General features: G+C 40.8%; 1 protein-coding gene across 3 annotated transcripts in view; it reads left to right on the forward strand.

The window, feature by feature from the left end:
* The window catches only part of NCKAP5 (NCK associated protein 5), a 1,015,164-nt gene that overhangs the window by 860,330 nt on the left and 142,326 nt on the right, over nt 1–12,508 (forward strand). For all 3 annotated transcript variants that reach the window (XM_043894066.1, XM_043894065.1, XM_043894067.1), the window contains one exon: nt 7,369–7,470. In XM_043894066.1, the coding sequence (XP_043750001.1) occupies nt 7,369–7,470 (102 nt within the window). The remainder of the gene's footprint in view (nt 1–7,368; nt 7,471–12,508) is intronic.

The raw sequence follows: 12,508 nt of genomic DNA on the forward strand, positions 1-12,508 counted from the left end.
GAAAAATGGTTATGCGAGGAAAATCTGAAAGTTGTCATGGAAAATAATAATTGCAGCAAGGACTGTTGTAGATGGCTAAAAACAAATAGCTATAAAAATTTTAGACTCTGAAGTGAGATCAAATTTTGATGGACATATTTTTTAAAGGACCTCTAAGAGAATATTCAAAAGGCATGCTCTGGCATTGGCAGGATGACCGAATGCAGATAGTTACAATGTTTTATCTTTGTATCCCCAAATGGAAATAACGACATAAGTAATTAAACATTAGCTTTTATCCAAAAGCATTTGTCCTAGGCTCAAATTTTTGTGAATCTAAGAATGGACCATATAATACTCAGTTATGTAATACACAGTTATATAATATTCAGTTTTATGATAAATTCTTAATGGAATGGAATGAAACCTCTGAAATGTGAACGAAGGGTCTGCCACAATATCTCTTGATGGGATTTGGAAGAGTTGATGAAAAATCACATTTCTGAGTGTGGCAAAATATAAGTAAAAATGTAAATCTAGTGTGTGAGCAAGATAAAACATGGGGTTTTTGAATGGTCATTTGGTGATTAAAGCTTCCAAAGAAAAGTTATCTTTATCAGGATTCAAATCTTTTTAGGAGATTTCCTTGAACTTCCTTTCAGAGCCTTGTGCATATGTGTGAAAATCACTTTATTACTCAACAGAATAACAAGGCTTTTCACTTGGTGATGTCTAATTCAAGCCATATTTAGAACAAGTCTCTTAAACATATACCAAATCCACCACACATGTTTTCCACCCTTGTAAGAGTGGATAGCCAGAAAAGTTTAACTTTCATCACAGGAAAACTATGGAATTGGCAAAATCCGAAGATGCTCAGAAGATTTCATAATTACACACTCCAAACTTGCTTCCCTTGTGTTGAGATTAAAGGAGATGAAACACACCACCTGGGACCAGCCTAGGGCTGAGTTGAAGGAGCAGGAATGGGGCTCTAGGAAGCTTTCTGGAAGTTGTGAGCCGAGATCAGCTCTCCAAGGTGGAAGCAGGACAATTTGAAAACAAAGCTACAGCTGAAGAAGCAGTAAGTTCTTCGTCTAAGAAATCAGCCTAAGATTCAGGCCACTATGAGACAGGAAGGAAGGTGGCAGGGTACAGCCATCAAAAGAATGACACAACCATTAAAAACAGGATATGATTTAAAAAAAAAAAAACACAGAGCAAATAAATAAATAAACAAACAATAGCAAAACAGAACCTGCTAGGCCCAAGATGGTGGAAGATTTTACTTCTAGTAGACCTTGAGCCTCATCAGGCTCATTAGGCTCTAGTAGACCATTCAGTTCAGTTCAGTTCTATCACTCAGTCATGTCCAGCTCTTTGCAACGCCATGGACTGCAGTATGCCAGGCTTTCCTGTCCATCACCAGCTCCTGGAGCTTATTCAGATTCATGTCCATCGAGTCGGTGATGCCATCCAACCACCTTATCCTCTGTCATCCCCTTCTCCTCCCGTCTTCGATCTTTCCCAGCATCAGGGTCTTTTCCAGTGAGTCAGTTCTTCACATCAGGTGGCCAAAGTATTGGAGTTTCAGCTTCAGCATCAGTCCTTCCAATGAATATTCAGGACTGATTTCCTTTAGGATGGCCTGGTTGAATCTTCTTGCAGTCAAAGGAACTCTCAAGAGTCTTCTGCAACACCACAGTTCAAAAGCATCAATTCTTCAGCGTTCAGCTTTCTTTATAGTCCAACTCTCACATCCACACATGACTACTGGAAAAATCATAGCCTTGACTCGATAGACCTTTGTTGGCAAAGCAATGTCTCTGCTTTTTAATACATTGTCTTGGTTGGTCATAACTTTTCTTCCATGGAGCAAGCGTCCTTTAATTTCATGGCTGCAGTCACCACCTGCAGTGACTTTGGAGCCCCAAAAATAAAGTCAGCCACTATTTCCATTATTTCCACATCTATTTGCCATGAGGTCATGGGACTGGATGCCATGATCTTAGTTTTCTGAATGTTGAGTTTTAAGTCAACTTTTTCACTCTCCTCTCTCACTTTCATCAAGAGGATCTTTAGTTCTTCTCTTTCTGCTGTAAGGGTGGTGTCATCTGCATATCTGAGGTTATTGATATTTCTCCCAGCAATCTTGATTCCAGCTTGTGCTTCATCCAGCCCAGCATTTCTCATGATGTACATGAGACCTGGGACAGTTCTGAGGCTGACCATATAAACCAAAAAGTGGATAACACCCCAATTCTTGGAAATTCCACTCCTTTCCCAAATAGTTGTAATAAGCCTCCCACTCTTTCACCTGTGAAATTACCCAGCCCGTGAAAACTAACCACCCTATATTTTGGTGCAATCTCTCATCTTCTGAGACAGCCCACACTCTGTTTTTGGAATATATCTCTCTCTAAATAAACCTGATTTCACTTTACTGTGACTCGTTCTTGAATTCTTTCCTGTGTGAAGCCAAGGACCCTCACTTGGCAGCTGTCCCAGGGGCTCACTCAATACTTGAGACATGGCTGTCCTCTAGTGTTCCACTTTTCCTACAACAAATAAATCTGTGAGGGAGCATTCTTGCATACTCAGTCGCTTCGGTCATGTCTGACTCTTAGCAACTGTATGGACCAGGCTCCTATGTCCATGGGATTTTCTAGGCAAGAATACTAGAGTGAATTGCCATGCCCTCCTCCAGGGGATCTTCCCAACTCAGGGATCAAACTTGAGTCTCCTGCACTGCAGGTAGATTCTTTACCACTGAGCCATCGGGGAAGCCTGACTCAAGGCCAAGTACAAATAAGCAGCCAACTCACAAGACGGTAGGAGCAGCAGTGTTCCACAAGGGAGTGGGCAAGAGCGGGTGCGCAGAAGCTCTGAGATAAGAAGTGACCAGGGGCAGCTGCTGGTATTGTGTCTCTTGGAGAGGGTGCTGAATGACCAAAGATACCAATGGCAACTGAGCAAATCCCAAGAAATTCTTCTACTCCTCCTCTAAATATCCTGCTATGAAATTTTTATGGAGAGTAGAAAAATACCTTCTAATGTTGGTAGAGTGCTTTAGAAATAGATAATAGAAATTCAGGAACATGTAGTCGGTAAAGAAGCTTTAGCCCTGGATCATTTGGCAATAGCAGACCTCACTTCATAAATAAAACAGGAATTCAAGAATTGTGGGCAGAGGAGCCATCTCCTTTGACTGAGAGACCTTTTCCACAAGGAGAGAAAGAACTCTAGAGAATATAAAACAGGACAGGGTAGAATTCAGGCTATCACTACTAGAGCATTTACCAAGGTTGAGTAAATCAAGAGAAGAAGCAGATCAGATGAAAAACACAAATTCACATCTACCTTTCGTTGTTGAACCTAAATTACTCATGGTGGTAGAGTCCATTAATCAGATATATACCATATTCACTCTCATAATTTCCTTTTTACAGGTATTTGGTTTTCTTAGTTGAAAGGGAGAATAATTATATGGATGATTATGGGACCAGATTCATTGTCTCACCAAATCTGAATAAAGATAAGGGAACAATGGTTAAATGATCTGTTTTGTATGTTCCTCCTTACATCTGACATCTTGAAGTGAGAAAAAAGTCATGTGTTGCTTTTCAATCTTCAGGGAGTACATCAGTACATACAAAAGCCGCTCATCACTCTGTTTTGCTTGGTTTTTCCTGCATGCTTTCCCATGTTACCCACATTTCTCAGATAATCTACTTTTTAACCTCACCTTGTAGCACTGAATAAGGACTCAGTGCTTCCCTGGCCTCAGCAATCATTGCATTCCAGTTGAGACATCATCTCAGTATTGAGCAAAAACCCACAGGTAGAATTCTGTTAAATGCCACAAGCCGTCACTCAGCATCTGCAGAGCTGCAGCTCAGTGAGCGAGAAGAGACAGAAAATGGCAAAGTGGCCCTCCAGCCCCATTCTGAAAGGCCGCGTGCACATCATTCCCAGCCTCTGCTGCCTTCATTAGCCGGAGAGCTGTGGGCCAGCCTTGCTACCGTGAAGGGGCCGCCCCACCTCCATCCCACCGGATAATGGACGACTGCCCTTGAGTGCAGCCTTTCTCAGCCTTGAGTTTCAGATTCAAAACTGTAAAATAGAAAATACAGCTGACTGACTGAAGGCAGAGTAACCCACCAAAAAGTCATTAACGCGGCATGTATTTCTGACCCTGGCTGCTCTGGCATTACCAGGTCCCCAAAGCTGACCTTGGTCTCTTCACTGGTGTGAGCCTGCGCTCTGACTGTGGATTGAGCCGCACCCCTCCTCCTGCATGGTGACACGAAGTAGCCTCTTCTCCATGAAGCTGAAAACCTATATATATATACACGTGTGCAAATATGTATTTCTGACTTTGAGTTCCCTATGTGTACATTTTACCTACTTTTCCCTAAGATCTGAATTAAGGCCAGATAATATCACAGTCCCAGTTTGAATAGTGATATTCTCTCTCCTCCTTTGATGATTTATTATATATATATATATATAATATAAACCTTTCATAAAAATTCTTATTATAATAAGTATAACACCTGTGGGCTGGTGAGCTTTTGTGGTAATTTAACCATGAAGAATGTGTGTATGTGAAAGGATGATCTTTACCTATCCCTTTCTTACCTACAGCCTTAACACAGAAGTAGATTTTATTTTCATCTAAGTCAATTTTTATTTTCCCTACTTATGTGGAAACTATAGCAGTAAATGATTCATTTGTACTTTAACACTTAAGAAATTACCAACTCTCAGTTATGACAATTAATTAATATAAGACTGTAAATTTCACCATGCTGTCTTATTTATTATCCTTTCTGACAATGCCAGTACCTTTCCCTACCTGAGAGGGAGGTTAAGTAGCTTCTTCCATCCCTTTGTGGCTGGCAAGTAATCTGAGACAAAGAGATTCAGTTACATCCCCAGATCTGGTAAAACCTGTACCTTCGGGCTAAAACTCAAGTCCCCTTGCTCTAGGATCTTTCCCCACTCCCTCGTGACGCTATGTATTTCAATGGAGAAAACTGACTATTTGGATGCATATGTGCTCAGTTGCTTAGTCCAATCCTTCATGACCCCACGGACTGCAGCCCGCCAGGCTCCTCTGTCCATGGGATTTTACAGGCAAGTATACTGGAGTGGGTTGCCATTTTCTCCTCCAGAGGACCTTTCTAACCCAGAAATCGAACCTTCATCTCCTGCATTGGCAGGCGGATTCTTTACTACTGAGCCACCTGGGAAACCTGACCACTTGGATAAAAATAAAATACTTTTCATCATTTAGGACGATGAGTTTATATATACACATACTCATGCTGAAAGCAAAACGATGGCATCATATATTTGGTAAAAAGGAGTGAAATATAACCATTAACCAAATAAGAAGTCAAATATCTAATCTACAAGGACTCTTCCCCCAAATCACATGATATACCACTCAAAATCATCATTTCTTTTGTTGAATGTCATTTCCCATAACTTCTTGGACTCTTTGCATAATGATAAATGTGTTCTTAAGTCTTAGAATGTTATCATTTTTTTGGCACTCTCTCAGTCCTTAAAACCCAGATTTGGGTGGAGAAAATATAGACAGCTTTTTCTTTATGGGCTGTAAGAAGCATCAGTCAGTTACTTACTGAGCATTCACATTGTAACATGTCTTGGGTCTTAAAGGATCTTTGGTCCCAGGCAGCTCATACTCTAGAGAATGCTTGAGATAAGTATTGTAGAAATTGTGCAGAAAAAACGTCCTGGTTCTACTTACCTATGTCTTAACTTTCTTGGAGAAACTAGCATTTTCAAAATAATGAACAACTAGTTATTTATTTCATTTTTGGTAAAAGTAGCTCCACAACACAGGTTGAGAGAAGCAAAAGTGTAAGTCTCAAGTAAATGGTTTGAGGCTCCACTAATAAGAAGGAGAACTGATCCGTGGTAGAAAAAATAAAAAATAAAAGCCTTTATTCTTGCAATTGGATGCAGCACAGCCCTACCACCGTGCTGATCCTGAGAGCTGAATAGAATTTGTTGTGACTAACCAACCAAGCTCAGCAATAAAGAGTCCACCTGTAATGCAGGAGAATGGGTTTGAACCCTGGGTTAGGAAGATCTCCTGGAGAAGGAAGGGGCAGCCCATTCCAATATTCTTGCCTCAGAAATCCCGTGAACAAAGGAGACTGACTGGCCGGCTACCATCTGTGAGATCGCGAGTGTTGGACATGACTAGCAACTGAACACCACTTCCCAGCTAACCACGTGCGTAGGGCTTTCACATGAGTTCAACCTGAAGAAAGTCCGATGGGAAACAGAGTAAAACAGGCCTCGTTTTAGAGGCATTTACATCCTTGCTGACAACATGATGGATCTGCTGGGACAACGTGACTGTCTGGCAACCCCTGCACGCTAAGATGATCCTAACAGGAATTAATGGCAGAGAATCAGTCATTTCCCAGATCAACATCAGCATGCAGCAAGGCCTTTCCTGGGAGACAAAGGAATAGAAAAACTTTTCAGAGGTGAGGGAGCCATCTCAGTCACGTTATTTACTTACTCAATTCGATTTTTTAGTGTCTGAAGTCACAAAAGTTGTAACCAAGACAAACCAGGCTGCAAGTACCATTTTAAAAATGTCATCAGCCTAGCAGAAACATGAGACATAAATCACAAGTTTTATTGTATTTGCAATTAAACAGATCAAATTTAATGTCCACAGAAAAGCCTTAGTAATTAGGATAAAGATTAATATAGTGAAATGTCCCTGGTTTAGGAGGCCACCCAAGCAAAGCTGAAATAAAGAATTGAGTATATAATCGAATAGCATGTGAATATTAATGCACGAAACCCTCCAAGTCCCCAGATCCCTGATGCAATTATTTTCTATTCACATTAATTGTTCCTAACAGATGACATTAATGACTTTGAGTTGAAATGTGTGCAAGGGAAGATTTCACAAGATCAATGCTGTTTAGAAATAAGGTCATTTTTATAATTATTTGCTCAAATTTTAACCACTGCTCAACATAATAAGGTTAACATGGTGAGTGTTTCATAATGTGAATATCAAAAGTTAATTTTCATACTGGCTAATAAGTATATTGGGGTATTCACATTTTTCTTACTATTTCTTTTTCCTGACTACTTATTTTCCAACACATATTGACAGACTGTGAAAATGTGCTTATTGTTTATAAGCTGTAATTTGCACATGTGTACATATAGAACACTAATAAACTCAGATAAACATTTTTTTGGGTTAGGATATGTGTTATCTAATCTAGAAATGTCAACTCTTTTGAGATTTACATGTGTGAGGCAGGATTTTGAAACAAACAATTAAATCAACACTGTTCAAAGTTTCTGCCTGTTTTTACCCAGAAACTTCACTCACGCATCTTAGATCTTTCATCCGGGGATTTACTCTCAGATGTGGAAAGAAGCCAGAGTCTGACGCACTCACGAACTGATGTTGAAATGCATGTGAGTTTCCCTGTCGCCTTCAGAACACTTGTTCAGGTGGTTATTTTCCTCCATCAAATATGATGTCACAAGTGAACCATAAAACGCATCCTTGAAGCATTGTCAGGTAGATAAAAATACTTTGCTTTCTTGTGTTCTCTGCAATTCAGCATCATATCCCCCAGCTGATAGAGTAAGTAGAAAATGTCACTCTCAGCAAAAATATTATAAATCTTGCCTTGTCCCCAAGATACCTTTTTTGGGTATTGATTATATATCAAAGTCACAGAGAAATGGTCAAGGAGCTTTTTATTAAAGCCCATGTCCCATATTACTCATCTTACTTTTATGATATATTATGTATGAACTTTTAAAAATTCATGGGCTGTACTTTTTTTTCTTTAGCTAGGGTTAGCTTTGTGCTTATTTTGCAAAACTTTAACCAGTGTGGTTTTTAACTCTCATTGACATTAAAAAAAAAAAAAAAGATAGCTTGAAAAATACAAGAGTCAAATATATAATGAGAAATGTTAGTCTTAAAACAATGACTGATGGGCTTTTGTGGATAACTGGCCTTTTAGTTTACTGTATAAATTTATAAGTATAGCTAGGAGAGTCTATATCAAAAGTAAATATTCTCAAGTTAGATTGGAATTGCATGTCAGTGAAGTACTGTCACCTTTAAACATTCTTGAAGACCCTAATGCCATCCAATATAAAAGATGGCCTTAAGATCAGGAATTTCTTAAGTTGCAAATTTTAATCCAAGAAATTCTTACCTTCATTCTCTGTCTCTCCTTTTTTTAAACTAAAATTGTGGATTTTGTATTGCATTTCACATAATAAGGATGTTAAAGCATATGAGTGCTTCAAGGTGGTAATCTAAAATACACTATGGGAAAAAAACACTTTGAATAGTGCAGTGTACTTTGTCAGTTCAATCAACATAATTAAGGTAATGTTGCAATGGAGACCAACATACATCTTTAGGCAAACAAGAATTTTATTAATAATAATTATCTATTACAACTCTTCTCAGGAGGATGCTTGGCAGTCTGTATATGTCCAGGAGTTCTGCTTATTGTCAAGGGCTTACTTAGAGCTATAGCATAGTGGCTGGGACCTGGGCCTGACATCAGAACCTTGTATTGACTGGGTGACCTTGGACAAGATTTTAAAGCTTCAGTTTAGCAGTGCCTCAGGTTCCCCATCTGGAAAATGAGAAGAATGAAATTTCTGTTCTATTTCTGAGACTTGTGGTGAGGATTAAATGAGATAGCATATGACATGTACATAACACAATACCTGCTGAGAATTTGGGGCCATAATGAGATCTCTGCTGCTCTGACTGTCTCCTATTCTAAAATGTGTGGCCCCATGTCACAGCCACAGAAGAACATGTCAGAGATGGAGAATGAGAGCTGAGATAAGTACCTGCTAGTGTGCCTGTCCAGGTCACATCAGCGATCCCCAGAAACAAAGTACACCCTCTTCCGACTCTTCCTCATCACAGATCCCATGTGCAAGGCATCAGATATGATGGCATGTTAAAGGTAATACAGAGTCCCTTAGGGAGGCTGTAAAGTACAATTTTGTTGAAGGGCCAAGACACACACATACTAAAAAAGAAACTTTTTAGTAATAGTAGCAAAACCTAAAAGTTAGTAAACTTTATTGTTACTAATAATCACTTAGTGTTATTAAGCATGCGGGCCTGCATGCTAAGTGGCTTCACTCATGTCTGATTCTGTGCAACCCTATGGACTGTAGCCTGCCAGGCTCCTCTGTCAATGGGATTCTCCAGGCGAGAATACTGAAGTGGGTTGCCATGTCCTCCTCCAGGAGATCTTCCCAGGGAAGATCTGGGAAGATCTGGGTTCGATCAGGCATCGAACCCAAGTCTCGTACATCTCCTGCACGGGTAGGCGGGTTCTTTACTACTAACACCACCTGGGAAGCATATGATTACTGACTGCCAGGGGCCGTCACTCTTCACAATGATCTTATATGATTGGAGCTTTCATTATCTCCGGTTAGGAAAAAGGAAACTAAAGTGTGGAAGGATTAAGTAATTTTCCCAAAATCAAAGAGTTAGCCCCTGAGAGAGCCAGGATTTAAACTTTATAAGTGACCTTATAAATAAGCAGATAATCCTGATGATAATCATGTGCTGATGAGGGAAGAAACTTCAGGAAAAAGGAGCTCACTTTCAGTCATGATGTCAGAGATTCTGAGTCCCTTCTTAAATTCCAACATCAATTGTCCAAGGTCAGGAAAGGTGGGAGAATTTCCCAGTCGAGAGGACTAGCCCCTTCCTCTTCTTGTCAAGGAATTACTCTGTAATCAGCCCACCACACACACACACTCCCTCTCTCCAGTACTCTGCCCCCAGGGAGGGCTCAGACCCCTGCCTTCATCCTGCTCAGCACAGCCCAGGTCAGACTGAGAAACACAGCTTGCTACCAATAATTCACATGAGAGCTTATCCTCTCTCAAAGCTCTTCCCAGGCTGGGGGCTTTCTACTCAAAGCACAGGCTCTGGACAGCATGCCTCAAAGCATCTGGGAATTTCTTAAAATACTACATCTCTGACCCCTCCTCAGAATTGCTAAATCAAATCTATATTTAACAAGGTCTGGGATGACTCATGTGAATATTAAAGTATGAAAAGCCTGGCGTAAGGACACTTTTGTATATAACTACCCCAGCCCTGCCTGCCTCCACATGACATTGATGGGCCTTCCCCACTTCCTCACAGTAGCCTCTGTCATGTCAGGGCATCTCAGGTTCAAGGTCAGGGGAGAGACAACAATGCTTTTCTCTTCTAGCACATCTTCTGTGTTCTAGTTTCCTGTCCTCTTAATCCAGCATCTATCAGAGATGCACACATGATGGATAACAGGGCAGAGAAGCCTATGTGTTAAAAAGAGCCCTGGGAATTGAGTTATAAAAATAGGTATAATTGTGATGGGTGAGGTGAGAAGGTAAAGGTTGGAAAGACGGAGGGAAATCACATATGAGCTTCAGTACTGTGGAGAAAAGTAGAATGTGAACAGTGACTAACACCTGTGCAGTGTGTGAAAAAGGCTGCTGGAGAAGTTTAGATCTGACGGCCTCAAAAGACACAGACGTAATATTTCCCTGAATGGTAGACACAACCGTCAGAAGAGAGGTGCATGCTCACTGCAGTCACTTGCTCAGTTACGTCTAACTCACTATGACCCCATGAACTGTAGCCCGCCAAACTCCTCTGCCCATGGGATTCTCCAGGCAAGAATACTGGATTGGGTTGCCATTTCCTCCTCCAGGGGATCTTCCCAACTCAGAGATCGAATCTCCATCTCCTCCATCTCCTACATTGGCAGATAGATCCTTTACTGCTTGAGCCCTTGAGAAAGCCTCAAAGGAGAGGTCAAAATAAAAAGCACCACCCTACTGACTCAAGTAACAAAATATCAGAGAATGGGATGGAGAAGAAAGAAAGCACACAGGTAGAAGTGGATGGTGATGTGCTGTTTCTGAAGGTCTGTTTCTGGCATGTTCCAGATGTGGCTGAAACCTTCAGCCTGTGCTCCGACACTGGGGCCATGTGCGGAGGGCAGCTGTGGAGACATAAACATGAACTCCCTTTAACTAAATTGCATCTGGCAATAAACAAGATCATAAATCAATAGATATTGCTGAAAGCTGGATTTTAAGACAACTTTCTCCTTTCAGTGATATTTAGAGCCAAATTTCAGGGGGGAAAATAGAGTAGTAAAATTCCTTGGCATTTTCAGACCACTTTAAGAGATTATTAGGCAGCCAAAATGAAGTATCAATAGCAAGGAAGATGCCTGATATTGAAAATCTAACATTATTAAGCATTATGGATATTGATTAGAGAGCAGGTTAAACGTGCCCTCTGTACTGATGCAGGGGTTTCCTATTGACCACAAAGGCTCCCAGAACAGCACCACCTTCCTTCCCCACACTGGTGTTTAGTCATCGTCAGTTGGAATTGCATTTGGAGAACAGTGATAAGTACTCAGGTACTAAAGGCTCCCATAAAGTGTCAATAAACTGCATAAGTAAGAGGCTTTGCCATTCTGCCAGTGACACGAAGACAGATGGTTCCCCCACCCATGAGTTTCTGAGACAAAGCTTTTCTAGATAGGGGACAGGAATGAGACGGTAATGGAGAGATTCCATTCCTGTGATCGGGATGCTAAATTAATTTAGCCCATCCAGTTAGTGGAGCTTCATCTGTTACATTAGGGGCCTGTAATGTGGCTGTCGAGATGTGCTGGGATGTTTATGGCTTTGCCACCTGTGCCTTGTGCAGACCCACTAGAATTTTAACTGCGTGGATCCTTCTGTGTGGGGCCCAGATCTGTTTGATGTAAAACTGTTTATCATTTGAACATCCAACTGATCTGATCTGAAAAGTCCTGGAATCTGTATAGCAGAGCTTCATGACTCCTTCATTTGGGTTTCACTATAGTACATAATTTCCTGGGCACTTGATCCCAGACTTAAAATGATGTTATCAGAGCCATAGGGATCATAGGAGTAATCTGGTAGAACTGGCCCACCCTACACAGGAAGACGTTAAGATCCACAGAAGTTAAATGCTTTCTTTGCTCTCTATCTCATATCTGCTGGCATGTATAGCCTGAGAGCCAGGTTGCTAGGCTTCCAGTCCAGGGCTCATGCCCTTGAACTCTTAAGCCAAAGAAGTTGCTGTCTTCTTCCTTTTGTCTCATTAGATTCATGCCTTGATATTGATGTGATCCTTTAACCAGTGTGACTAGATAAAATGGGAAACTGCTGTTGTCACACTTCTGCCTAATGCTGATGGCAGCTCATAATAATTGAGCACCTGCTTCTAAGCTGGATCTTGTGCTGCATGCATCTCATCTAGAACCTCACTTGGTCCTTGCAGTGACCCTGTATGGTAGGCAGCGTTATCACTTTTTTTTTTCCACTTTTTGAAAAGGAGATGTAGCTCTAAGAGATTAAATAATTTCCCACACATGTTAGCCTGAAGCAGAGTCAAGAGTCAAGCCCCAAGTCTGTC

Source organism: Cervus elaphus, chromosome 33, assembly GCF_910594005.1.
Source record: "Cervus elaphus chromosome 33, mCerEla1.1, whole genome shotgun sequence".
NCBI lineage: Eukaryota > Metazoa > Chordata > Mammalia > Artiodactyla > Cervidae > Cervus > Cervus elaphus.